Genomic DNA, 27,998 nt, shown 5'->3' with positions numbered 1-27,998 from the left:
TTTCAAATTAGAAAGTTTTAATATTAAACTTTGACATTATAATTTCAGTGGACATATTGTTATTAAAATCAACCTTATACATTAAAAATTGTAATAAGTAGATACGATTTTATTTCAAAATATTGTATTTTAGGGCACTATTTTAGAACATTGGTATCTTTGGAAGATTTTTTTCATATAAGTTTAGACTATATTGACAAGGCAAGACAGCTTATTACAAGAGGCACATTATTATTGCATTTTATTTAAAAACTAACCCTTAAAAGTCATAGATGTTAACTTCTCATGTATACATATTTTACATATTGTCACGTATAGAAGACAAGTGATGGGTATAACTAATTTAATAACTAAAAAATACGATTAATCCAATCTCGGTGGTCCCGCGTTTTAAATACATTTTCTAGATCCGTTTTCCGTAAAAAATACAGCTAGAGTACAATAACTATTATTTAAATAATTGTTACTAAAGAACATCAGTACAGTCAAACTATATGAAAAGGTCTCTAAATAAAAATATAAATTAAGTAAAATGTAATAGATACTGTCAAAGACAAAAACTGCCTTTCAGTCCATAGCTAATAATTAAAATTACCACTAATGACGAAAAACTTAACCTTATTTTAATGCGTTAAAGTGTAAATTACCTTATATCTCTCGAATAAGTAAAAAAAACGTTTGAGATTTAACAATAAATCAACATCATGTACACAATACAAATCCTTATTAAACAATGCATTAAAACATGCAACTTAATGCATTTCAGAATTAATATTGTACATAATATTTACACTGAAAATGGAGATTAATAATTCTAGATTCATAATGTACTGACAATAATAATGAAAACTATAATGTAACAAAAGTATTTAACTTGAGCAAAGACTGAACTACATTATAATTATTATAAAAATGTATAAAGCGTGCGGTCGTTTTATGCGATAAACGTAGCGTTGAACGCATGCGATCAACTGAATATAGGAAAAAATACATTTTACATAAGATAATCTAATGACACTATCAACTATGTATATTGTTGTAAGCGCATTGTCATTTTACGTTAGATAATCTAATGACACTATCAACTATGTATATTGTTGTAAGCGCATTGTCATTTTACATAAGATAATCTAATGACACTATCAACTATGTATATTGTTGTAAGCGCATTGTCATTTTACGTTAGATAATCTAATGACACTATCAACTATGTATATTGTTGTAAGCGCATTGTCATTTTACATTAGATAATCTAATGACACTATCAATTATGTATATTGTTGTAAGCGCATTGTCATTTTACATTAGATAATCTAATGACACTATCAATTATGTATATTGTTGTAAGCGCATTGTCATTTTACATTAGATAATCTAATGACACTATGTATATTGTTGTAAGCGTATTGTTATTTTTCATACATTCCGTTAACGCATGCGTTTAGCGCATAAAGCAACCGCGCGTCTAAAATTTACAAAGAACTAACAATACTTACATTACTTACTCAGTAAACATTCAATGATCTTTATAAATTGATACAATTAAAATATACCGCCTTGAATGATTCGCAGCACAAATATTTATATATTCACTGTGAAGGGCTGATTACATCGAAATAACTGTAAAGTGTGAAGCATACTTGGTCCTAACGGAGGCTTAAAATTGGCAGTCTGTCTGTCTATTGTTCATAATACTGCCATTAAAAAAAACCTCCAAAAGAATATCGTTAGTGTTGTGTGTCGACAGAGTGACATCCCTAGTGCGCAAAACGTTCAAACTGATAAACAATACCAAGTGCGGGTAGTTCGAAAAACTCGCGCGACTAGAAGATGTTGATGTCAACTTGAGCCAGTCTTCTCCGAGACCACGGGGACAACGCCGTCCTCGAAACTTCGGAGGTAAATCTTAAAACTTAAATACGCGATTAAGTCCCGTTGTGCAGTTTGATAACCTCAAAAAGAGTAAGGCACTCTTTTTTTAACCATATTATTCGAATTCACTTTAGTTTCATTAATCTGCTTTGGGCTTTTAGTTTTAATTTCATTGATAAATTAGCACATACATAACATAACACAGGCTTCCGCTTAAAACAAGATATTATTTATTTATAAATAAATGAATAAGCCTACCCATGGTACATACTCACAAAAAAAGTATGTTTAAGGCACGGCATGTACAAGTATAAAGCTTAAGGTATTTTGGACGGTACTAAAATACGAATTAGCTGCAAATAGGTATAGCTTTCCTTTCCACCCATTGGCAAAAACCACAACCTTCAATTTTGACTTCATTATTTTAAAAGATTTTATTAAAGCTATAATTTCATTACTGACTAAGGTTTTTATGTATCTAATGAACAGTTCGCGTCAATGTTATGACACATATCGTATAAATGCACGATGTTTTTATTATAACGATATTATAATATTATAACAAAAATTATGATTAAGATTTCTAGATGTCTTAAAAAAATCAAATCGATTATTTTTGTAAAGATGTTGGTCGTAATATTAGTATTTTGTGTAAACACATACAAAAAGCACAAAAAGTAGCTTTCTTTTTGTAACATCTTCCCGACTGATTTATATTGAATATAACCGTTCTGAACTCTTGCAAAAGTTGTCTTGAGTAGCTAGCGGTCGTAACACAGTCAGGGTATCCGATGGAATGACTTCACTTAAGACGTGTTACCACTCTCTGCTGGTGCTTAATTGGGTTTTGTGACTCATACAACTATAGTGTCCACTTAGGGGGCGACGCTCCACAGATTGTATACCTAAGGCGGTGTATGATGTGGTGGTATAACAATGTTACCGCTCGACGCAGTGTTTAATCAAGGCCTATGGTTTATAATGACTAAGGTGTCTCCTTAGGGGGCGACGCCCCATAAAAATTGTACATTTACGGTGGCGTATGTTGTGGTGGTAAAACAGTGAGTGTTACTGCTCGATGCGAATGTTTAATCAATGCGACGACCTCGGGATGCGGTAGGTTTCTCACTGGCGTGTGGTTGATAGCTACGATGTTGTCACCTACGTGTAGCAGGCCGCAGCGAGCAGCAGGCGAGTTCGGGATCAGTTGGCCTGTGGAAATACAAACCATTGTCTTTATGGTCTCACTACCGTAAACCAGCTTTAAAAAAGGGAATGAATGAGAATGACCCTTTTTTACATAACGAAAAAGGTGCACGGCTTGTTTGATGGCAAGCTCGCGTCGTCAGCTTTAGGCGCTTGCCACTTATTCTCTAATTGGACAGATCGTAACTGTTTGTGTTTGTGACCTACTTTTACACACTAAGTCCATTTAATGACTGTGTACTCACCAATAGTGCTAGTGGCCTTGTTGGTGGACGAGATGACGACGAACCCGAAGCCTTCTCCCTCGTTCCTCGTGACCGTGACGTCATAGGGTACTGACGACCAGCCGCCGGTCGCTGTGTCGTATTGCACTCCAAACCTAGAGGTCAATTCAGTTTAAATTTCGAATAAACTGCTTTTTTACTAGTGCTAGAGAGAGACGTGGCGTTCAAAGGGTTAAAGAAGGTGAACCGCTGCTTTTATTTAATTGTATTTTACTACAGTTGAAGGTTGCAAAGTACAGGTTTGATAGCAAGAATATGAATGTGTGTATGGTACCGACATGGGGCCGGGCTGGGGCTGGGGCTGCGGCGGGTAGAGCGGCGCGGGGTGCAGGATGCTGTAGGAGGGCTGCAGCTGCAGCTGCGCCTGCGCCTGCGCGTGCAGCGCCGGCTCCGACCTGATAGTGAGGTGCCAAATGAAATGTATGCTTAAATAAATAAATAAATCAGTTTTTTTTATAAGGTCCAGTTGCACCGACCACATTTAACAGACTGATTAACATCAAACAGCAGTGAAGTATGAAATTTCCCATACAAATAAATTTAGCGAACGCTTTAACGGTGCCAGACGGTTTGGTGCAACCGACCCTAAGGATGTACAAAAACTAGTCTGGTCGGTGAGTTGTGTCACAAAGAATGCCTAACGCGGCAATACAATTCCTATGATAAGAAATAACAGTTTGATCTGACATTATATTTTATAGGCGAATTTGTTGTCATATAAATAGAGTTAGACCAAGAAAAGTCTGCAGCGATTTTGATAGCCCACGCAGTGCAAGTGTTATTTATACGTCATACTTTCATAGAAGTTTGACGTTTAAAATAACACTTGCACTGCGTGGGCTATCAAAATCGCTGCAGACTTTTCCTGGTCTAACTCTAATATCACCTAGCGTTACCTGTTAGCGTGTGATAGTACTCGGGACGTTTTACATTACATGAATTAAATCATAATGGTAGATTAATTAGCTATATTTATGGCGCAGTTAGTAGGATTTTTACACTTTTATGAAAACTAGTAAATGGTTAAAAAGTATACTACAATATAGTTACAATTGGAGAAAAAGAGTCTGATTGAAAATAGCATTTCTGGGTTGTTACTTACGTAAGTAAGGGTTGATGTTGAGTCGGCATTGTTGGTAATCCCAAAGATTGTATGTCGGCTCGATTGTGCCGCACACCTAGCGTTACCTGTTAAAATAAGAACGTACAATTTGGGACCACGTGAACTTGAAAACACATTTCACTTCACTGTAAACTTTTGACATCTGATACGAAATATTTTCGTAATGGTTGTCAGCGTTGAAATTTTAGCCTTTACGTTCCAATTCAGTCAGGTGACCTTGGATTCTGTGTGATGTGTGGTACAGACGTGAGAAGTGTACTCACGTGTCCCCTGGCGGCGGCCTGGCACACGTAGGCGACGGCGCTGGCGTGCGTGGCGCCGGCCAGCGACACGCCGTCCGCCGACGTCAGCAGGTCGCCCGGCCGCAGCAGCCCGTCCGCTGGACCGCCTGGACATCAAACAAATAATATTTTTTTTAAAGTTGACCCTAATCCTGGTCACGGCACCAATTAACTTACACTCCTCCCTGTACTCAATTGCTCATTCGAAACAATCCTATTGTACTTATCTAGTTACATCAAAACTTGACTCACCAATTTTTTGGACTAAAATTAGTAATAAATGCTGGAGATTCTCTTGAAAGTACAAATTGTCTATACTTAAAAATTAAAATTAAACCCAACCCCATCCTGGCTACTGTAGCGGGCCGATACGACTCACCTATAATGCGGCATTTTGAGCGTGTTTTAACCGCTACTAGGTTATTATTATTGTTATTGCTGTCTGTGTGTGTTTGTCGATTTATGATTTTGTTCCCCTAACACTTCGTTTTTAATATTAATTGTTACTAACCATTATGGGCCATTGTTGTCTTTTAATAAATAAATTGAAATTGAAATTTTAAAGAAATTCAATTAATTTTATATCTTGATTTACATTCATGAAAATAGCCCGTGAAAACGCCAAGCTGCGCCACGCCATTCGTGTTGTCGCTGCTCATGTGCCAACAGCGCTTATGAATGTTGAATTTTATGACGTGGTCATTTGACCATGTATTTAGCCACATAAGTCAAGTACTCTGCCATACACTTAGGTTATCAAACAGTCATAAGTGTAATTACGTACCAGGGACGACATATCCAACAGCGACACGGCTGCCATCTTCAGTGCCTCCGACGATACGGAAGCCGAAGCCGGCCGCTCCTCGAGCCAAACGGACTAGGACGTCCGCCTCCGGGTCCGCGGCTCCGCCTGCCTCCACCTGTACAGAGAAATGTTCTATTATAGTTTCTGATTGGATCATTTTATCCAAATACAGAACTTTAACAGGGCACGTCCTATATAACACTTTAAACTCTCGCGTTTTGTACACATATTTAATTACACAAACGGGTCTACCGCGATATAATTTCATTGTTTTTACCTGTGACGTCCCAGTCCCAGTTGGGACGTCAGTCTTTCCGTGACCACAGCTGGTGCAACTCAGCTGAAACGTCGGAATTAAAGGTAAAAACAATGAAATTATATCGCGGTAGACCCGTTTGTGTAATTAAATAAGGGCAAGTCCTAACTCAACTACACAAAAAGGGCTGAAATCTGGCAAACAAATGACCTACATTAGCAATAGTTTATTTATTACCTATTTAAACACCACTCTAACGGGGTGAGAGTTCGAGGGAGCAAGACACAAGCTCTGAGAGCACAAAGTTGCGGGCAAAGGCAAAATAAAAATAAAAACATAAATCTAATCTTACCTGTGGGTAGTTACCGACGTAGACGGCATTTTGTTGCGCGATGGAGTCGTTATCATAACAAGATGGCGATCTTCGAGATACGGGAGAGTGCATATGTCGGGGCGGGGAATTTTCTCGCATTCTGAAAATTAAACATTATCTATAAAAAGTTCTACGGTCGCCGGTGAAGTATGTTATCATTTTAGACAATTCTTTAAAAACGACGGGTGCATTGGATGCGCTCAGACCATACTGGCCAAAGATCTCAACGCCAACATTGACGTATAACTCAGGACGGGCCTTACGGGCACTAAAAATGGTATGGTACTAGTTCAACAGTGTCACTCACGAATTCGAGCCAATCGTGCAGTCTAACGCAATTGCGTTATAGCGGTGTCACACCGCTGTACTGGCCCCATTTATGCCCCATTCTTATTGCCCGTAAGGCCAGTCCTGAGATATACGTCAATGAACGCCAAACGATGTAAAGTTGTATTCGGCGCCAAGACCGCTTCATTGAGTCTTTCAACGTTTCAATGGCCTCTGCCGTCGTGTCGGCCTTTACAGATGTTAAAATCCTGCCTTAAAGTTTACATTTGCGAATTATTTTTGGGTATTACCTCATACTGTCCTTGCTCCTGGAAGGTGAATTGTTAGACGGCGAGCGGCTGTGTAGTCTTGCAGTAGGCGTGGCCCCTAAAAGCCGTTCGGAGGCGCTGGTATTGCTGGGCGACTGGCTTCTCATACGACCTGTGATAAATGGTTGATGGTTTACTTGCAGCAACATTATTAAATTATTCAAGTAATAAATAAAAACCGGACAAGTGCGAGTCGGACTCGTCCACCGAGGGTTCCGTACAAATTTAATTTTTAGTATTTGTTGTTATAGCGGCAACAGAATTACATCATCTATGAAAATTTCAACTGTCTAGCTAGCTATCACGGTTCATGAGATACAGCCTGGTGACAGACAGACAGACGGACAGTGGAGTCTTAGTAATAGGGTCCCATTTTTTACCCTTTGGGTACGGAACATCCTACGGTTGCATCCTATTCCTACGCTATTGCTTCGGAGCTCAGGGTCTGTTTTTTGGGTTCGGCATCCTCTTTAGTAAGAACACACAGGGCATATTGTACTATTTTTAGGGTTCCGTACCCAAGGGATAAACGGGACCCTATTACTAAGACTCCGCTGTCCGTCCGTCCGTCCGTCACCAGGCTGTATCTCACGAACCGTCATAGCTAGACAGTTGAAATTTTCACAGATGATGTATTTCTGTTGCCGCTATAACAACAAATACTAAAAACAGAATAAAATAAAGATTTAAGTGGGGCTCCCATACAACAAACGTGATTTTTGACCGAAGTTAAGCAACGTCGGGCGTGGTCAGTACTTGGATGGGTGACCGTTTTTCTTGCCGTTTTTTGCATTACGGTACGGAACCCTTCGTGCGCGAGTCCGACTCGCACTTGCCCGGTTTTTAATAATATATGGAGTAAAGTGTATCCTCTGTGTACCTACCTGTGGAATTGGAAGGCGAGTGCGGCCTCATCCGACTGGTAGAAGGGGACTGGGCGTGCGGAGGCAGCCCGCCCAGCGCAGCCGTGGTTGGCGAGTGGAGCATGCCATCTTCTGGAAACCCTGGAGACAACATTCCAGATTTATACAGGGTGACCAAAAAATGGGTATTGGGATTATACTGAGCAACTTTTACTATGGGACTAACCCCGAAATCGAGAAAAAACCTCAGTCAGAAAAAAGTCAGGTCGTTCAGTGATCCTGGCGGTTTTGTATCTGGTTGGTTAACCAATAAATGTTATAACTACCCGAAAATATACAAATTGTTTGTTTACTTTTATTTAAATACCTAAAGATACAGAGTATAGCTTTTTACTGACAAAACGGTTTTTCATCGTCAGACTTTAGTTAGAATGTCATAATTTCATGATGTGTAATATTACAACGATTCCAAGTTGTTTTAACGTACCTCCATTATCGCTGCTGTCCGCGACACTAGCGTTCCCCCTCCAGTACGCCGCATTCATATCGACATGGACCGTCGGCGTCGGCACCTCCCCCCAATTCCCGTTCCATCTCTCCCCGTTCTCCCATCCGTTCCCGTTTTCCCATTTCTGTCCATTCTGCTCCCATTTCTGCCCGTTCTGCTCCCATTTTTGGCCATTCTGTTCCCATTTCTGCCCGTTTTCTTCCCACTTTTGGGCGTTGTCGTCCCATTTCTGTGAGTTTTCGGCCCAGTTTCGAATATTGTTGGAGTTGTCTACCCACGTTTCTCGTTCCTGCTGATGAAATTGAGTAAGATTAATTATTACACTGATAAGTAATAGAACAGAAATTAGCCTATACCTATACCCGGCAACCTTCAAATCAAGAGTGAACAGGCACCTTCTGGGCGAGCTCGCTCCATCGTAGGCCACGTCTACGCCTCGGCTAGTCTGTGGCCATGAGTAAGCCCATACATAATAATAAAAATATATATATACAGGATTAGGTAGTAATAATCGGACTTAACGCTTATCTATCCTTTTGACAACTTTCTGGTCTGGTAGCAGACACTTTTGCCGTTGCCATTATGCTTCGCGCAACCTTTCGGTGTGAACAGCGCCCAGCACATAATATTCTGCGATCAGTTTTTTTGGGAAATTAATTTAATTTTTTTTTTTACATTTCTTACACTAAAATGATCCGGTTGGCCAATTTCCGACCCAGTAGTCTTGCTTTTAATTCAACTTTTTATTAACATGGCACACCAGAAGGCCAAATAAAAACAAGGATCGGGAGGCGTATCATGGTCGCATTTTTTTAATTAATTGTCATGTTTTGCGTCACTTTCGCACTTACATACTTGTTAGAACGTGACAGGCACAATGACAGATGATAAAAAACCGACCATCTTAGCCCTACAGGTTATTTTATTCCCCTAAAGCAGCAGTCGGCAACCTGCGGCCCGCGGGCCGCATGCGACTCGTGAAACTGTCACTTGCGGCCTGCGAGCCTCTCTGGCTATGTAATATTGAGAAACGACAATGTCTGATAAAGTCATAAATATTAACAAAGTGCGGCCCGCGTCAACTTACTCATCGTTAACTACGCTACTAAAACTACGCAAAAAAAGGTTGCCGACCGCTGCCCTAAAGTGACAGTGCACCTAGTTTTTTACTAATGGAGGATTTTACCACCTTAACCACAGAAGCGGTACAGTACTTAAAAACTGTAAATCTCTGAAGTAGTAACACAAAAAGCCATACGAAAAAAAAAACACTACTGCTCGCCACTGATCCCGGTCCTGTGCCGTTTCTCGCCAGTTTTCAACCCGGAGCTCGCGCAGGTCAGCGTCCACCACATCCGCCCATCGATACCTATACCGAATCGAATCCTATATACCGATATCGGTTTTCCCTCAAACGCTCTTTTCACCGCCTTTTGCCTTTTTGCCGCTTTTTTTTTTAAAGTTAATTCCTAGATTTTTCTTTTTGTACCAACCTGCCACTGATCATTGTAGGGCTGCGCGGGTAGAGTGAGTCGAGTCCCCGGGGTGCTGCTCCGGCGGCGCCTCTCTATAAGACTTTCACGTTGCTTGTGCTCTGGGACTGCGTATGTGGCTTCCACTGTAAAACATATTTCTGATTTAGTTATATTTTATGATTCGTACTCGTATATTCTCTAAACTTTGCCAAATTGGTATCAATAGGACATCCAACACACCCATTTTATTATATTTTTTAATCTTCTTCCTCGCGTTATCCCGGCATTTTGCCACGGCTCATGGGAGCCTGGGGTCCGCTTGACAACTAATCCCATGATTTGACGTAGGCACTAGTTTTTACGAAAGCGACTGCCATCTGACCTTCCAACCCAGAGGGGAAACTAGGCCTTATTGGGAATTAGTCCGGTTTCCTCACGATGTTTTCCTTCACCGAAAAGCGACTGGCAAATATCAAATGATATTTCGTACATAAGTTCCGAAAAACTCATTGGTACGAGCCGGGGTTTGAACCCGCGACCTCCGGATGGAAAGTCGCACGCTCTTACCGCTAGGCCACCAGCGCTTCTTATATTTCTTTAATTTTATTATTGACTATTATTGAGCTTTTATAATGATGAATTGTACAATTATAAAATACGTAATGCCGCATAAATCCTATTTAATTAAGATTTTCTATTATTTATTATAATGAATTTTGCAATGTATTCTCAAATTATGTTATGACAATTTTAGTCGTATTATATCTTGAGGGCGTTCGCAGAGAGGTTTGACTGCCAGTACCTGAATCACTGTCATATGATTCACGTACTGGTGTCCAAGCCTCTCTAAGGCTCTTATTGTTTGTTGTTTTAGTATAAGTTAGAATATAATGATTTAATTTATTTAAATTTAAATTATTGAATTTAATTTATTATAATTTATTTGAATTTTAATTAGACGTGTGCGCCGATTATAAAATGATCGGCGGCGGCGTTTGCCAAAAAATCGGCGGCGGCGGCGTGTTTTCGGCGTGAAATCGGCGTGACCTTGACTTTTAGGTTCCTTAAGAAAAATCATTAATTTGTTGTTTTTCTTAAAAATTTGATCAATTCAGGTTGCTGGTAAGTGAATTACGTAATCTACGTATAGTATTACGTATAGTTATGAATAGGCTGTGAGCAAAATAGAGTTTGTAAATTAATATAGGATAGGTATAATAACTTGATTTCCCTAGTAACTGGCTTGCTGTAAGCGGTCACCTGGTCCCAATGACCTACGATCCGATCTGTAACTCTCCGTTTTTTTATGCTTTCCATAAGTTATCGTATTAAAATGACGTACTTTAACGAAATAGAACATCAGATATCCTTGAAATTTGCTAGACATACGGACTGTTATTATGTCTTCCCTTTAAAGCAGCGGTCGGCAACAAGCGGCCCGCGGGCCGCATGTGGCCCGCGAACCTCTCACTTGCGGCCCGCGAGCCTCTCTGGCTATTTTGTATGTAATATTGACAAACGACAATATCTGATAAAGTCACAAATATTAACAAAGTGCGGCCCGCGTCAACTTCGTTAACTACTATGTGGCCCTTGGCTACTAAAAGGTTGCCGACCGCTGCTTTAAAGGTTTTCCTGTCGTACAAGCACCAGGCTCACTGAGATGTATCTTCTTCTTTCTCGTTTTTTCATTGCTTTTTTGCGTTTGAGCATTGCTGAGGATCACTTCATGTAATTTGTCTCCATAAGCCGTGTGGACTGCACATCTGTACACTTCTTCACAACGTTCGACCATCTCACACATGCTCCACTCCGAGCATGTTTGCCATTCGCCATTCATTTATTCATTCATCCATTCATGCGTTGAATACCGCATAATAATTATGTCCGAAGAATCTAAGGGCTCGCCCATGGATAGCCGAGTGGCAATATTCTCTCTAAGAATTAAGGGGTTTGTTCTTCTAGCTGTCCTAGGTAGAAGCAGCAGTCTTCGTCAATATCACACCTCAAATGCACCTTTGCACGTCACACTTTTTGAGGCTCCACTTTGCGGCACCATACTGGATTATTGAAAAGACGAGAGCTCGTACCAAGCGCACTTTACATAGTTGCACGTCGAATACCTCTGTTCTTCCAGATCTTGTCCAAGTTAGCCATATAGTACTCTTAGCCATGCCAGCTCTGCGGCGTATCTCGGCGGTGCAACCACCGGCACTGGTTATCATCCCAACATATCTCTCTTCTTAATCGCTCCCCCATTGCTGAGGATCGTGAGTCCACTTGCGCTTTATAAATTGCCTCCAACTGTTTCAGTCTGTGGCTTGATGGAGGGCGGTGGTAACAGGTAGCTCCAGCTGTTCGGAGATCTGGTCCGACCACCTCTTTGGACTTCGTCCTCTAGGTCTTTTACCCTCGACCTTTCCCGTCACCACTAGTTTAACTAAATTGTTGGCCCCTCTTCGTGCGATATGGCCAAAGTAGGTAACAACACGGTGTAGACATATAGAGGACAGACGTTGGGTGTTCTCCATTCTGAGTTATTTGAGGACCGAGGCGTTTGTGCGGTGGGCTGTCCAAGGAATCCTTAACATACGGCGCCAGCACCACATTTCGAAAGCGTCGATCCTCTGCCTATCAGCGGCTTTCAGCGTCCAGGTTTCGGCCCCATAGAGAAATATGGAGAAGACAAGTGTGCGGACGAGATGTATTTTGGTGCGGTTCGAAATGTTCCTGTCTTTCCATATTTTGCCGAGTTGGGTCATTGCTGTCTTAGCCATGCCGATACGTCTGCGTATCTCCGGTTCACAGGTCCCTTTATTCGTGATCACCGAGCTAGGTACTGAAAATGATCCACGGTTTCGAAAGCGTTTAGTGCATCTGTACGCTGCTCAACACCAAAACGGTCCACTATCATCAGTTTTGTCTTTCTTGCATTTATCTCGAGCCCCATTCTGCGGCTGGTTTCTTCAAGCCGTTTGAGAATTTCCGCCATTTCCATTTCAGACGATGCAAGGAGGGTGGTGTCGTCCGCGTAGCCGCCCTCCCAACCTTCAAGGGTGTGTCGCATTATATACTCCCCATATATATTAAATAGTATGGGAGATATAATGCATCCCTGTCGTACTCGTACCCCCTTCTGGAAATTAAAGCTCTTGGACGTGACGCCTCCAATGGTCACTGTTCCATAACCAAAACCATAGAGACTTTGCAGTAGGGCTATAAGGTGGCTTGGGACTCCAAGTTCAGCTAGTATCTCCCACAGTTTTTCCCACCTTACGCAATCGAAAGATTTCTGATAGTCGACAAAGCACATGTACATTGGGATGTTGAATTCATAGCATTTTTATATTATGACAGAGAGGAAGGTTTAGAATTTGCTCGCGAGTCCCTTTCCCCTTAACGAACATATACTAGCATATCCCAACATATACTAGCTAGCTTTTCTGTAATCGCCGAGTGCGTCGGTAACTGGGAGCATGTTTGCTCTGTCTACTACCATTACTTTGGTCTTGAAATGGTTGATGTCAAGACCTCTCTAGAACTTTCATGTTCAGTTTTCATCAAAAGAGCCGCCATTGCGATGTTTTTCATTCAAAAAATCAAATTAAGAGTTGAAAGTGAATTCACAATTAATAGGAAAACATACTACTTCATATATCGCTCCCTCATCTTTCTCGACGCTGAATACCGAGGATTACTCAGTTTAAAGTAACTTTAATTCTGTTTATAGAATAAATAATTGATATAAATTTGACAACTGTTACAATATACTGAAAAAAATACAGATTGTAATCCAAAAACCAAGTTGGAATAGCTAATTAACAACACTCAAGGTCACGCCGATTTCACGCCGATCATTTATCGGCGGCGGCGGCGTGGCGAAAAAGCCCGGCGGCGGCGGCGCGCCGGCGCGGCGCACACGTCTAATTTTAATGTAAAATAGTTAATTTAATTTTAATCTTAATTTTAATATAATAAGTAAATGTAAATGTAATATGATCCTAAGTTGGTCGAAATAAACGATTTTTATTTATTTATTTATTTATTAGTATTATTTGTAAATAGTCACCATTAGTATTTAGTATTAAGATGATTGCCATGCCCTAACAGGGTACCATGTACCGACTTTTTAATGTTTTAATACCATCCTATGTACAAATGAACATGGACGCAATAAAGATATGAATGAATTATGAATTATAGTAGAATGCAATCAATCTATGCGTAAGACTGGTCCTTGCGACGATGGGAACTGGTATAAAAGATGGGGACTTTGATATGACAATGTATGGATTGGGGACAATAATCATCATATGTGGCTGTCTATCAGAGAAGGGTTCTTATGCTTCATCTGCAATAAGGACCCTTCTGTGATAGAAAGCCACATACATAGAAAGTTGACGTTTACGATTACACTTCTACACTTTGCCATTGCAAAGCCTAGTGCAAATAGACGTGTACCAGGACCATTTGGGTCCATGGGAAAACTTTAGGATATCTATTTTTAGGATGGTATTCCACCTGTCAAATTTCTTGGTCCAATGTGCAATGCGTCTCACTCTTTCATTAAGCAATGTCTTTCTTCTTCAATTTTGTCCTTGTCCTCTTTCTTTGTCCAATATGTATGTGAGACGAATACATATTGGACAGGTGGAATACCATCCTTAGATTCCTTAGGAAGGAAACACTACAGGGACGTCATGTAACTTACAGATGTAATAATACAAATGTATGGCTGTAAATAATAAACAAGTGTTAGGTAAAGGTATAAGTACATAGATTGGCTACTAAAATTATGTCACAAAAAAAATGGCGGATTAAAAACCTATGGCGCGGAATGATTACATCGATAAAAATTTAGGACTTCATGATTTGTTCTGGTAACATTAGGAGTTACACGAACTTAGCCGCCGCCACGCAATCGAAGTTACAATCTCATTTGAAAACCTGACATTTAGCATAAACATTAAAGTGATTAAAGTAACTTATAATCAACTTATATGTATGTCTGATCTCCTAGCACGACAATCACGACATCCGTTTTCGCGCGTGACAGCATACCTGAAGCATTAGTTTGCAAAAATTGTACAGTCAGCAGCAGAACTTGCTAAGCGGGCGAGGTGTTCAAAATTACTTTGACACGCTCTTATTCTCTTAACAATAAAGTCGCGTCAAGATCATTTTGAACACCTCGCCCGCTTAGCAACTTTTGCTGCTGACTGTAATGCAAAGAAAATAGAGCGAGTAGAAGTTATAATCGCAAAACTTGTATTTTGCGTATGCCGGTTGCGTATAAAACTTACCAGAGTTCATGGCATTGAGCCTGTCCCTCAGCGAGTCTTGTGTGTGCAGTGAAGGCGACCTCAGCTGCTCGGCGGTGGGGGTCTTGCTTCTGCCGAGCTGACTGTTAGTTGCTGCCGCTGAAATCATTTAGGCTCCTGTTAGTTTAGGTTCGAAACCTGCCTGATGTGTCTTTAAATAGGAATCGTTGTTACACTAACCGCTTTTGGTCTCAATTATTTTTCAAGTACTTATAGAGGTTTTTCGTAATTTTTTTAAACAAATTAATGGACATTTTATGCGGGGTGATCGTGGTAAAGGTCTAATTCTAGTGCTATTCTGGAGCGACACAGTCAAGAGGTATGGTAACTGTAGCCTAGAAGATTTTTTTTCAGCATGTTACTGCTAATGCCTACGTCAATTCTCGGGATTAGTGGAAAAATGCCGGGACAACGCGAGGAGGAAGAAGACACTGCTATATTTAATTCTTACTGTTCGTAGGCGGGACGCGAGTAGCCGAGCGACTGCGAGGGGCTCTACCAGTAGCATTGTTTCGCCTCCACACTCGGATCGTAGTCTCGTGCATGGCGGGGCAGTCCTTCAGGACCTGCAAATAGATTATAGTAACTGATTGGCAAGTTACAAAGTTTCTAAAAAAGTCAGGAAAGTTTTTAATGACTTTTGGGGAGACAATCACAGGAATTAAATGCTTTTTCCTTTGTTTTAGATCTCCTCAAGCAATTTTAAGAAAATGCATGTTGAAAGCATGATGCATGCAATTATTATTCACTATCTGCAACTACGCTGTTTTTACATTTTTATTTTCAAATCTCATACATAATATTTGTTGAGAAGCCTTAGCCGCTTCGATACATCTTATGTTGGCTGTATGTTTACTGACAGCAATACTGGTCAGACCTTAAACCTTTGGAATAAGCTTTATTAATTAATTATCAGGTAACAACATAGACTAGGAATCCTCTAGACCGAGTTTAGAGCAATTACTTCATGCAACCGATGATGCCAAAAATGCGGGGGTGCGCGGGACGAGGTGAGCGAAGTCCCGTGCCGTGATTGGTCCGTTCAAAGACACGGACGTCACACAAAGACACTTTCGACTCGAACATGGAGTAAAATTACCGTATGCGTGGCAGAGGGGGTAGCGCTACTATGCTCAGTCTGGAGGATGTTTTGTCTGTGGGTAACAGTGAACAATGGTAGTACCTGTACTACACGTTGATGAGGCGCGTGTCGCACGTCCGTGTCTCCTATCTGCAGTAGTAAGTCCCCCTCGCGCAGCCCCGCGCCGGAACATCGTGATCGGTCCAACACCTGTTATATACGTTGAGTCGTAAGCGCTTGAAATTTCTTGAGTATCCAACATTGAAATCACATATTAAGAAAGTGACACTGTTTATTATGAAGTTTTAATTCAGATTAAAGTCAGAGAGTAGAAAATTCGCCAATAGTTCATAAAAGATATTTCGGAACTCGTATACATAGAAGTAACAGAACGATATAATTATGTATATCTAGGAATTAACTTCGCACACTGTGGAGACGGAGCATACATGGTCGCGATCCTCAGCAATGAGGGACCGAGGAAGAAGAAAGGAATCAACTTGTCATAAGATAAAATGGGATGAGTTCCCATTCTACAACTCTTTATTATTCTATTATTATCTATCTTCTATTATTCTTTTATTCGTTCGCCAATTCTTGGGATTAGTTGTGCAGCGGACCCCAGGCTCCCATGAGCCGTGGTTAAAATGCTGGGATAACGCGAGGAAAATGATTAGAACATAAAAAGGGAGCTGGAAGTAAGTAATAACGGTGATTGAGGGAGGGGGCAGTTTGACGACTTCGAGCGGAGAAAGTAGCGAGTACAATATGTATATGGCGATGTGCGGGTTACCTTCTTAACCTTCTGTCCGTGCACGCTGTCGGCGATGGTGAACCCGAACCCGGCCGCGCCGCGCCGCAGCCGCAGCACCAGCTCGCGACCCAAGCCCAGGCCTCCCTCCGATGCAGCGCTGGTGCTCAGCTGCTCTGTAAAACCACATTCTATTACTAATCTATCAATTTAAACCAGGCGGCGTAGCACGGTCGCGTTTTTATCCCTTGTCACCATGCCTGTCACGTTCTAACAAGTATGTAAGTGCGAAAGGGACGCGCATAGTGATAGTCGATAAAAATGGAACCGTGCTGCGCCCGGTGTGGTTATTAACCTTTCTTAGCCTTTGTCGACTTTAGCCCTGGCGAAAATAAAAATTGTCTTCCTTATAACTAAAACATTAATGACCAGACTAGGGGTCGATGTATCCCGTAGCATTATGTATATACCTTGTGCTTGCCCCTGATCCCGCTGATCGCTCATATCATCATATCATGACATCAGTCTTCGCTGTCCTGTGTGGACTAGAGGTCGCCCTCGCCCTGTCCGCCTCCTCGCGACCACAACTCGTGTTTGGTGGAGAATCTAGATAAAACCTTTTGATAAGCTGCCTTCTAATCCTGTCAATGGGGTTAGCTGCATACCTTGTGTCTGCCCCTGGTCACGTTGATCACTCATAGCGTCGAGGTCGAAGGAGCGGGACATCAGTCTTCGCTGTCCCGGACTAGGGGTCGCCGTGTCCGCCTCGTCCCGGCCACAGCTGGTATTCGATGGAGAATCCAGATTGAACCTGGGGAAAATATGTGCTAATAAGTAATCAGTCAGCCAATTATTTCTTAAATGGTCAAATTAGACGATTTGCCTTAGGCTCTTCCTAATTCGGATCAGGCAGACGCCTTAATACCAAGTCTGGAAAGGGGCTGAGCTCCCCTGAAATCCTTTATTGAGACCCGTTGGTGTTGGTGCTGACTCGAACGTGCTTGAGTACTCTCGGTGCTTAACCCCTTACCGCATACGAAGCCATATATGGCGGATATGATGTGGGATAGGGTTCTCGGGGGAGCCTCACCCCTAGAGAACGCGTCCCCAGGTGGCGGATAGGGGAACGCTCGGTAGATATGCCGGGCAGGAGGGAAATAAAATACCTCCCGCGGACCAACAGGCCGGAGAAGGACACTCAGTATCAAACCCCTGTCACGAGCTGCTTCGAAATATTTGAAGAGAAGGTCATGATAGTGCTGTGGGCTTGGCCTGGCTTACAGAAGGGATGGCGGCGGATGAACTCAAACTGAGTGAACGGCGGCTCCCACGCTTTGTGAAGGCGATGGTCTTGGCGTCAGGTGGTAACCGGCCGTAAAACTTATAACCAAAAATTTCTTCTTGTGCAATGATAAAGACAACAAAAGGGAAAACGATAGAGGCTAGGGCGTCCCCCGCAAGCGACGTGAATGCAACGAATGCGAACATAAAATGTAAACATACTAGGGCGTCCCCCCGAAGCGACGGATATGACAAGAACAAATGTTCGCCTGACACTACCAAGAAGTGCACTCGTTTAAGGCTAGGGACATGGAACCTAGGTTCTATGACCGGACGTAGTGCAGAACTAAGTCGAATACTTTATGACAGAGACATAAACATATGTTGCATTCAGGAAACAAAGTGGCAGGGTTCCAAGTCCCGCGACATTGGACATGGATATCAACTTATTTACCATGGAACTGAAACAAAACGCAACGGAGTGGCAATAGCGCTCGCTAAAAACCCCAAGCAAAGAATAATCAGTGTAGAGCGAAAAAGCGATCGCCTTATTGCAGTAAAATTAGCGATGGATAATCAGCCGGCCCTAAATGTAGTCTCGGCATATGCTCCACAGACCGGATGCACATCTAAGGAAAAGGAGGCCTTCTGGGAAGAGTTTGACGAGATTGTGCTCAATGTGCCAGTGGAAGAGCCTATTCATATCGGAGGAGATTTAAATGGGCATGTGGGAGCCAGAAGTGATGCACATCGGGACGCACATGGCGGGTACGGGTACGGAAAACAGAACCAAGAAGGAATAGATATTCAGAATTTTGCTATTAAATTTAACTATAAAATCATTAACACATGTTTTAAGAAAAAGGAGGAACATCTTATTACTTATAAGAGCGGAAGGGCAGCAACACAAATTGATTACATGATTTCCCCAAAATCGATGCTAAAATGGTACCGCGATTGCAAAGTCATTCCAGGGGAAGCTCTAACAGCGCAGCACAGACTATTAGTAGCAGTCATGCAACTTCCGAAACCGGTTAGGACCCACGTAGACAAAACCGAGCGAATAAAATGGAAGAACATACACAGTGCCAAGGGTAACCATTTCATCGACCGCATAAAAACCTATTTAAACCAAGATATTGATGACAAAGAAAAGCCGGCGCACGAAAAGTGGACAGATTTCGAAACGTATTGCCAGGAAAACGCAAGAAAGATACTGGGCGTATCTAAAGGCCGCCTTGCTATGGCAAAAGACACTACATGGTGGAATAACGATATCAAAGAATTAATCAATGCTAAGCGCGACGCGTTTAAACTATGGCAAAAATCTGGACTAGAGGAAGACCGAGAGGGTTACAAAACGTTGAAAACCATAACAAAAGCTGCAGTCGCGCAAACAAGAGCAATGTCTAATCAAAAGTTCTATGAGAAATTGGAAAGCGCCCCGGATGAAACTACCATATTCAAAATTGCTAAACAACGTCACAAATCATCACTGGATATCAAGTGCAATAAATATATAAAAGATGATTAAGGTAGATTACTGACAGAAAACGCATCAATAAACCGTAGATGGAAACAATATTATGAAACACTCCTTAATGAAGAGCATGCTAGTGAGCCACTACCAGAGCTACCACCTTCTGAGGGACCTATAGACTGTATATCACCAACAGAAATAAAACTCGAGTTACGCCAAATGAAGTAACACAAATCCGTTGGACCTGATAACGTGCCGGCTGACATCTGGAAAATATTGGGAGAGGATTCACTACCCTGGCTCACAGATCTCTTCAATAGGATTTTAATACAGCGACAAATACCACACTCTTGGCGCAGGAGCTATCTTTGTCCCATATACAAAAATAAGGGCGACGTCGCTAATTGTAACAACTACAGGGGTATAAAGTTAACATCGCACACCCTAAAGCTGTGGGAACGAGTAATTGGAGCACGGATAACAGCGATTGCTAAAACCACAGAAAACCAGTTCGGCTTTACTGCAGGAAGATCTACCATAGAGGCTATACAGACTTTAAGAATACTTATGGACAAATATAAAATAAATAAGGAAAATCTGTATATGGTCTTCATAGACCTCGAAAAGGCATTCGATAGGGTACCGAGAAAGCTGGTATGGCAGTCGCTCCGATCGCAGAAAGTGCCTGAAGTTTACATTGACTTGATCCGAAACATGTATCAGGATGTCACCACCCAGATCCGTAGCACCGCTGGTATAACCCACCCGTTTAAAGTCGAAGTAGGAGTTCATCAGGGATCAGCTCTGAGCCCATTATTATTTAACCTGTGTATGGATTACATCACAAGAAACATCCAAAAAGAGATCCCATGGAGTTTATTGTATGCAGACGATATAGTGCTGGTGGAGAACAACGCATCAGAGCTCCAAAAAGTTTTAGACGGATGGGTAGCTGAAATCGAAAAACACGGTCTACGAGTGAGCCGCACCAAAACGGAGTTTATGGAATGCGACTTCGGAGGAACTGAGGAGGTTGGCTGCAATCTTGTAGTGGACGGCAATAAAATCCCAAATGTTTCGCGTTTTAAATACCTCGGCTTTATGCTAACAGATGACTCAAAAATCGATCGAGATGTGGACCATCGAGTTAATACGGCTTGGCTTAAATGGAGAACGCTGTCCGGCGTTCTGTGTGATAGAAAAGTGCCAATAAAAACTAAGGGAAAAGTATATAAGGCGGCCGTCAGACCTACCATGACATACGGTTCCGAATGCTGGGCAACTTTGAAGAAGCACGAACAAAAGCTACACACAGCAGAGATGAAAATGCTCCGTTGGGCAGGAGGCGTGACGCGCTTGGATAAAGTACGAAACGAATATGTAAGAGGTTCCTTCAAAGTTGCACCAATAGCCGAGAAGGTCAAGGAGGGGCGACTAAGATGGTACGGGCACGTCATGAGGCGAGACGATAGCTACTCCGTAAAAACAGTGCTGAACATTAGCACGCAGCGATCAAGAGGCAGAGGCAGACCGCCCGCCACTTGGTGGTACACTGTCGAAAGGGACCTAAAAACTCAGAATATCCCATTGTTGACAACCCAGGACAGACCGGCCTGGCGCAAACGCACAAGAAGGCCCGACCCCAAATGAAGTTGGGATTAAGGGCAGGAAGAAGAAGAAGGGGTTAAAAATGGGGAGATAAACTCTATAAACCAATTCACGCGTTGATCAAACATACTTGCGTAAAACTAAAAACACTTACTAATATAGTGTTAATATGATTTGCAAAAACTCCTTACCTTGTTCTTAAAGCCCTCGTCAGTTGTTGCATGACCACAGCATCTGAAGAAGCTGGGGTGGTGGCGTCTACTGCTAGAGTGCTGAGCACCCTGGTGTTGGGGCCTCCCGTGTCGAAGGAGAGGGGATACCCTGCGGTAACAAATAAACAGGTTCCTTACCTTGTTCTTAAGGCCCTCGTCAGTTGCTGCATGGCCACAGCATCTGAAGAAGCTGGGGTGGTGGCGTCTACTGCTAGAGTGCTGAGCACCCTGGTGTTCGGGTCTTCCGAGTCGAAGGAGAGGGGGTACCCTGCGGAAACAAATAGACACATTGAAAACAGTTCTAAGAAAGTAAGAATCAAAGAAAGTTACCGGCCTCAAGTATCTTGTGGCTTTGAAAGTGATTTACCCTGTCCCCTGAAGACTGTGAAAGGACGTTGTCGAACCTTAGAACGCTAATATTTTGTACCTTGGCGTGGAGTTCATTACACAACCGGAGCGTTTGCGGAAAAAACCTTCCGAAATATTGAGCTACTAGCCTGTTAGGATGAAAAGAGCGCCTTTGCATCGTGTGAAAGATCGGATACTTGTGAATACTAACTAACATTTCGTAACTGACAATTCGTAAACCGTATTGCATAGACATAAGGTCCACCAAGCGGAGCAAGTGGAGCGGTGGTGGCCGAGTGGATATGACGTCCGACTTTCAATCCGGAGGTCGCGGGTTCAAATCCTGGCTCGTACCAATGAGTTTTTCGGAACTTATGTACGAAATATCATTTAATATTTACCACTAGCTTTTCGGTGAAGGAAAACATCGTGAGGAAACCTGCATACATCTGCGAAGAAATTCAAAGGTGTATGTGAAGTCCCCAATCCGCATTGGGCTAGCGTGGGGACTATAGCCCAAGCCCTCTCGCGCATGAGAGGAGGCCTGTGCCCAGCAGTGGGACGTATATAGGCTGAAATGATGATGATGATGAAGGTCTACCAATAGTTAATTAAGTGTGTTAATGTAACATATCACTTGTTGTGTGTTGACAACCAGTCTGGCCTGTGATTCTGAGGCGATGGTCCCAGGACCATACTGGGACCATCATAAATAAATGCCCTTACTGGGATTCGAACCCAGGTTCGAATCCCAGTAAGGGCATTTATTTGTGTGATGAGTGTGATGACACTGATATTTGTTCCTGAGTCATGGTTGTTTTCTATGTATTTAAGTATTTATATATTATATATATATCGTTGTCTGAGTACCCACAACACAAGCCTTCTTGAGCTTACTGTGGGACTTAGTCAATCGGTGTAAGAATGTCCTATAATATTTATTGAATTACCTCTGACAAGATGTAGGGCCACGCTGGAGCCTGGAGCGATGTTCTGGAACATTTGCGCCACCTGCGCGTGTGACAGGCCTCGCACTCCTCGCCCTCCAACTCCGACGAGGACGTCTCCAGGTCGCAGGGCACCTGGTAAAGAAATACTCAAATATTAGTCAAAGAAAGTAGAGCTGAACTGTCGAAATATTATCATTAATTTAACCTCCGGTTTTTAGGGTTCCGTACCTAAAGGGTAAAAACGGGACCCTATTACTAAGACTCCGCTGTCCGTCCGTCCGTCTGTCACCAGGCTGTATCTCATGAACCGTGATAGCTAGGCAGTTGAAATTTTCACAGATGATGTATTTCCGTTGCAGTTATAACAACAAATACTAAAAAGTACGGAGCCCTCGGTGGGCGAGTCCGACTCGCACTTGTCCGGTTTTTTATGATTAAACTAATATACGGTCGAGTTCACTCATGGTTCTTTAAATTATTTCAGGCATCCCCAGGGGAATAATAATATTTGGTATGGTAAGATAATAAGAGGTATCATAATCTTTCTAGCGTTGTCTCGGAATTTTGATACATCTCACTCATTTTTAAAAAAGCTGCTAGCCACTGATCTGAGGTCCATTTATCGAAAGATATTAGTCTAATATTATTAGTGTGTTGTCATGGCAACCCATACCGTTCGAGAAATGGGGCCCTGCATTGCATGGGTATTAGTATAATTTTATTAGTCCACAAACTGTCAAATCGTATGGGTTTCCACAACAACACATTAATAATATCAGCCAATATTAGCCTAATATGGTTCGAGAAATAAAACCAACCAAACCAGACCAGAGGTGAAACTAGACCTTGTTGGGATTTGTTTACAATGTTTCTCTTTTCCTAAAAGTGACTGATGAACATCAAATGATATGCCATAGTAGTACCAAGGTTCCTTGAGAATGCAATGATGAAGAAGAGAAAATAAATCAAGTAGACTTACCATCAATCCACGCAGGACTGTTAGGCACGATACTCCTGATCTGTAGATATCCTTCAGTTTCCGGCAGGCCTTCAGCGCCAATCAATGTGAAGCCCAGACCCTGAAAAAAAAAATTGTCATGGTTTGTGTCAGGTAAGTAGCTCAATTTTTGAAGTGAAAACTTCTTTAGCGGCGCTGTGCACTTTTTGTGATGGGGAAAAATGTTAAACTCGCGACAGCAGACGTAAGACGCTTCGTAAGACGGACACGTGACCTGATCGAAAAACTGTTACAATGTCATTGAGTTTTCACTTCTGCCGGCACTCCCGGAGTGCAACCCGTTGTTTTTTTTTTCATGGTTTTGATACAAATAAGATCTGTGACATTTTTAGAGCATTTTTCGCAACTCAATTTTTAACCCCCGACGAAAGAAGAGGGGTGTTATATGTTTGAAAGAAAGAAAATACATTTATTTACGTCAAATCAAACCAGTTAAATTACAAACAAGACATAGATCAGATGGACGTTAAAAAGAGTCCCACCCACTCAGAGTAATGCTACGGTAAGCCGCAGCGCTGATTTTCAGTGGGGACCTATGTAACTTATAATTAACTTAAAACTAATAAGGAATACAGACAATACGTTTTGTTTGACGCCAATGTCCGTGTGTGGGATCGTAGCTCTCCAACCGATTATAGGGATAGCATGGTCAAAGTCTAGATCGAAAGTGACATAAGACGCACAATCCAACCACTCGCATAATGTATACAAAACTAACCTGTGTGCTTTTAGTAAGTGTGAGAGCGAATCTCTCGCCTCGCAGCTCTCCGGATGAACTTGATCCATTTGGCGGGCCGCCGTTTCCATTTTCTGGGCCAATTTTTTCCGCTGAAAACATGAAAGACATGAGCTAAGGTATCCATGAGAGCTCGCCCTCATGACATATTGTTCAGGGTTCATAGATCATAGGAAACAGCCGTGAATCAGGAACTATCTGTGTTCATCACACAAATAAATGCCGTTCAGAGGCAGGGTCACTACCCACTAGGCCAGACCGGTTGTCTGTTAATGTAGATTATTTGATATAAAGCAAATAAATAATTTATGATTTTATGATTTATAAGCAGTGATGGGCTGATGAAACTTTGAGAGACATATGCAGCTCATTTATCAAAAGAATTCGCTGATTGCTGTGATTGTGTTGGGTCAATCAACAAGTCAAGAAAGAAATCAAGTCAAAGCAGGCGTGGCTCACTTCCGTTCCACACCAATTTTGGTGGCTAGCCATAAGCCGCGCGTGGCGCTGTCGCCACCTAGCGGCCATATCTGTCCTGATCGTAACAGACGCGTTTTGTTAGAGAGTGAGTCTCTGTACCTAGTACTATTATTTATTCTGTGGTAAAAGGTAAAATTCGGTCTATTTTTACGTGTGGAACAGAAAAGAACTAAAGTAGGTAAGTGACGCTGATGCGAAATAGATAAGAAGCAAGGACTTGCATAATTTATTTACTAAATTTTACTTCTTTTGTTTGAAGTTAAAATGCAAATTGGCCAAGGTAAGTAAAAATTGTTTTAGTATTTTTATAATGGTATGTATAGACAAGGACGGGTCAAGGCCGGGATACGTGGAAAGGGAGGAGGGAGGCCTTTGCCCAGCAGTGGGACACTCTAGGCTCATATAAAAAAAAATGTATAGTCAAAGAAATTCTAAGACTTAAGAAAATAATACAAAATACTGAAGCATGAAATTTTACATGAAGTAGTTGGTGCTATAAAGCGCTTTACGTTTTGTGGTAACTTGATTGACATACCTATTCTATTATGTATTAGATTGTGAAGCGCCATATACTTCAACTATAAAATTTGCGGCAGCAACATTTTGTAGGTAAATCTTAGTATTATAATTTTTACCTCGTAACCTCCTAGCCTGAAGCACGGGGTTCTCATACTGCGTCCGCCTGTTGATATGGTCCACGTAATACGAGCCATATCTCTCGTCCGTGACCCTCTCCCACCCGTATGGCAGCTCGTCTTCTCCACATTCTCCTAGAGAGTGTTTCCGGACCCGAGCAAGTCTAGGGTCGAGCCAGTGAGAAGTGCCGGTATTGTGACTGCAAGGGAATTTTAAAATATTATTTCATCATGTCTATCTTCTTAGCATTGTCGGCTTTTCGTCACAGCTTATTAAGGAAGCTTATAATGTATGAACATTTTCATGTATCTTTATGTATTAAAATCATTAGAGAAACGGCATCAGCCTAATATAGGCAGTATAAACCAAGGATGACTTGAGTAAAAAATCTTTTGCAACACCAACTATGGTAAATGCAATATTGTATGAGTGGGCAATTTTGTCTTGCAATATTTGTATGTTAGTCTGTGAGAAGACTGATGACATGTCTCACGTGTTGTTGGACTGCGTCTGGAATTCGGATTTGAGAAAAAGAATTTTTGGAAGTTTGGGTTCCATGCACAATGGGCAGATCAATTGTTGGTTGGCAGAACCTTTATCTGACAAAGCAATCAGTGTATACCACTTTATTGATCTCTCCCTTGAGTAGGGAACTATGAAAGCACCCATGAGGCTGACATGTTCACCTAGAGTGTCCAAAGCCTCAATAAAAAAAGATAAAAAAAAAAAATTGTATGTATATGGAGCATTTTTATACTGCATGCATTTGTAGCAAACAAAGTGTATTATTATTCTAACCATTTAAATGTGATATTTCACTGTGAAATTGTACCTTTTAGTCGTAATTTTACAATAACAAGTTACGTGAGACTTTATACTACTACAAATCCTATAAAAACCTATTCAGCAATAAAATCTATCTATAAAATGTATTAGTTATTTCATATGTTCAATAACACCAGTTCATGGGCTATTTTTGGTATGCTTGAATAATATTTACACAAATTATGTAAACAAGGCTTACCAGTCTAACAATGTTAGTTTCTGTGCAGCATCTATACTAGAGAGTAAAAATAACTGTGTGAAACACTAACTTTGAAATAGTGCACAAAAGTAGTACCTATGAAACTCTATTCAAATCTGATAATAAAATGTACTTACTCTATAAAATACGCCTCTCCTGAAGGTGTAAAAGCCTTCTCCCACATCGGAGGTAAAGGTCCCAAGTTATATTCATCCTCATCTTCTCTTTTAAGCCCCGCTTCACCAGGCCTAACTCCCACTACAGACCCTCCAACTGTGCCCGCTGTCCCTGAACTGTGTGTTGAAATATTTGCTGAAGACAGCCTGTCTGAATCCATTGATATAGGGCTACTGTTTCTTGTGAAATATCAAAAATACCACTTCATTTTTCGGCAAGGCAAAATACCATAAATAATACTGTCTGAGTATACTTTTTAACTGTTTTTTTTTTATCTTGCCTGCTTCCAGCCAGTAATTTTTTAATAGTGACGCATTCGGCACAAATAAAAACAAAACAAAATCTGCATTCCAATCAACACTTATGACTCATTTTTGGATTTTGATGACTCCTCACAGACTTGTACGATCGCGTTCCACCTGTCTCGTAACACAACAAGCATGGGTAACTAACAGGATTTTCATTATTTAGTCGTTCAACCGTGTCACGATTGTTCACTCGGTGCGTTGCAGCAATCGACATAATATCTGCACTGCAGGTGCATCGTAACGTACAAACGGAAAACGAAAACACACGCTCCCACGATCCCGTATCACTGTTATAACGGTTAATTAGATAACATAAAACTGTTTTTCAATTCTAGATCGACTCAATTAAGATAACAGATTACCATTCTCACGAAAACGGGTATATTATTCAATGGAATAGTTTTTGAAAGTACGATAAGTGCAACAAGTGAAGTGAGTAAGCACACAACTACAGCTGTTTATGTGAGGGAATGCTAATTAAATTAATGACACGTTGATGAATTTCGAAGTTACTTGTTCCAAATGTTCAGTACACTACACTTTTTGGGTTTTAGCACAAGTTTTATGTTATTTTCACTCATAAATCTTTAAAATGCGGGCCGGAAATTCGTTTCACTTCACGGCTCAGCTTCACACCCACATACACATACGAGATACGATACGAGTTTAATAAATACACACTTGATGTGACAGAGACACACGTATTTCGAATACCTCGAAATACTTTAATAAAGCGTTAGTGGGAGAGAGATAGACTACTTAGGAATGTCGTTTCTCAGGCGTATTCCTTTTACACTTACAGTTATAGTGTAATTTGCACAAAAGAGCAGTAATTTGTTTACTTTAATAATTCTACAAACAAAATAATAAATTAGTAACATATTTATTGCTAAATAATTTTAAAAGGAATTTGATAATGTTTTTCTGTATGCGCTGTTAATTAAG

At 41.4% G+C, this 27,998-nt stretch overlaps 1 protein-coding gene across 1 annotated transcript; it reads right to left on the bottom strand.

Annotated features, from left to right (window-relative positions):
• On the bottom strand, nt 1-27,691 carry LOC134801591 (membrane-associated guanylate kinase, WW and PDZ domain-containing protein 1). Its single transcript, XM_063774208.1, has 22 exons — nt 26,706-27,691; nt 25,544-25,743; nt 24,411-24,520; nt 23,654-23,753; nt 22,675-22,806; nt 21,515-21,644; nt 17,461-17,606; nt 16,838-16,971; nt 16,147-16,254; nt 15,415-15,529; nt 14,946-15,062; nt 9,661-9,785; nt 8,147-8,459; nt 7,681-7,800; nt 6,779-6,908; nt 6,180-6,300; nt 5,551-5,686; nt 4,749-4,873; nt 4,465-4,550; nt 3,641-3,757; nt 3,324-3,457; nt 1-3,084 (listed from the first exon to the last, which is right to left on the bottom strand). Exons 1-22 carry the CDS (start codon nt 26,903-26,905, stop codon nt 2,903-2,905), a joined length of 3,081 nt encoding a protein of 1,026 aa, XP_063630278.1. The 5' UTR covers nt 26,906-27,691; the 3' UTR covers nt 1-2,902.
• Nucleotides 27,692-27,998: the final 307 nt, after the last annotated feature.

The sequence above is a fragment of the Cydia splendana genome, chromosome 22 (genome assembly GCF_910591565.1).
Source record: "Cydia splendana chromosome 22, ilCydSple1.2, whole genome shotgun sequence".
Classification (NCBI taxonomy): Eukaryota; Metazoa; Arthropoda; class Insecta; order Lepidoptera; family Tortricidae; genus Cydia; species Cydia splendana.
This window is presented reverse-complemented; position numbering and strand designations above follow the sequence as displayed.

Bases quoted from the DNA above. Each gene is read 5' to 3' on its own strand.
- LOC134801591 (XM_063774208.1), bottom strand. From the start codon at position 26,905: ATGGATTCAGACAGGCTGTCTTCAGCAAATATTTCAACACACAGTTCA. The intron at 6,909-7,680 runs GTAGGTACACAG...CATTTATCACAG, and splicing joins CTCGCCTTCCAATTCCACAG to GTCGTATGAGAAGCCAGTCG. The intron at 5,687-6,179 runs GTAAGATTAGAT...TTCTCTGTACAG, and splicing joins ACGTCGGTAACTACCCACAG to GTGGAGGCAGGCGGAGCCGC.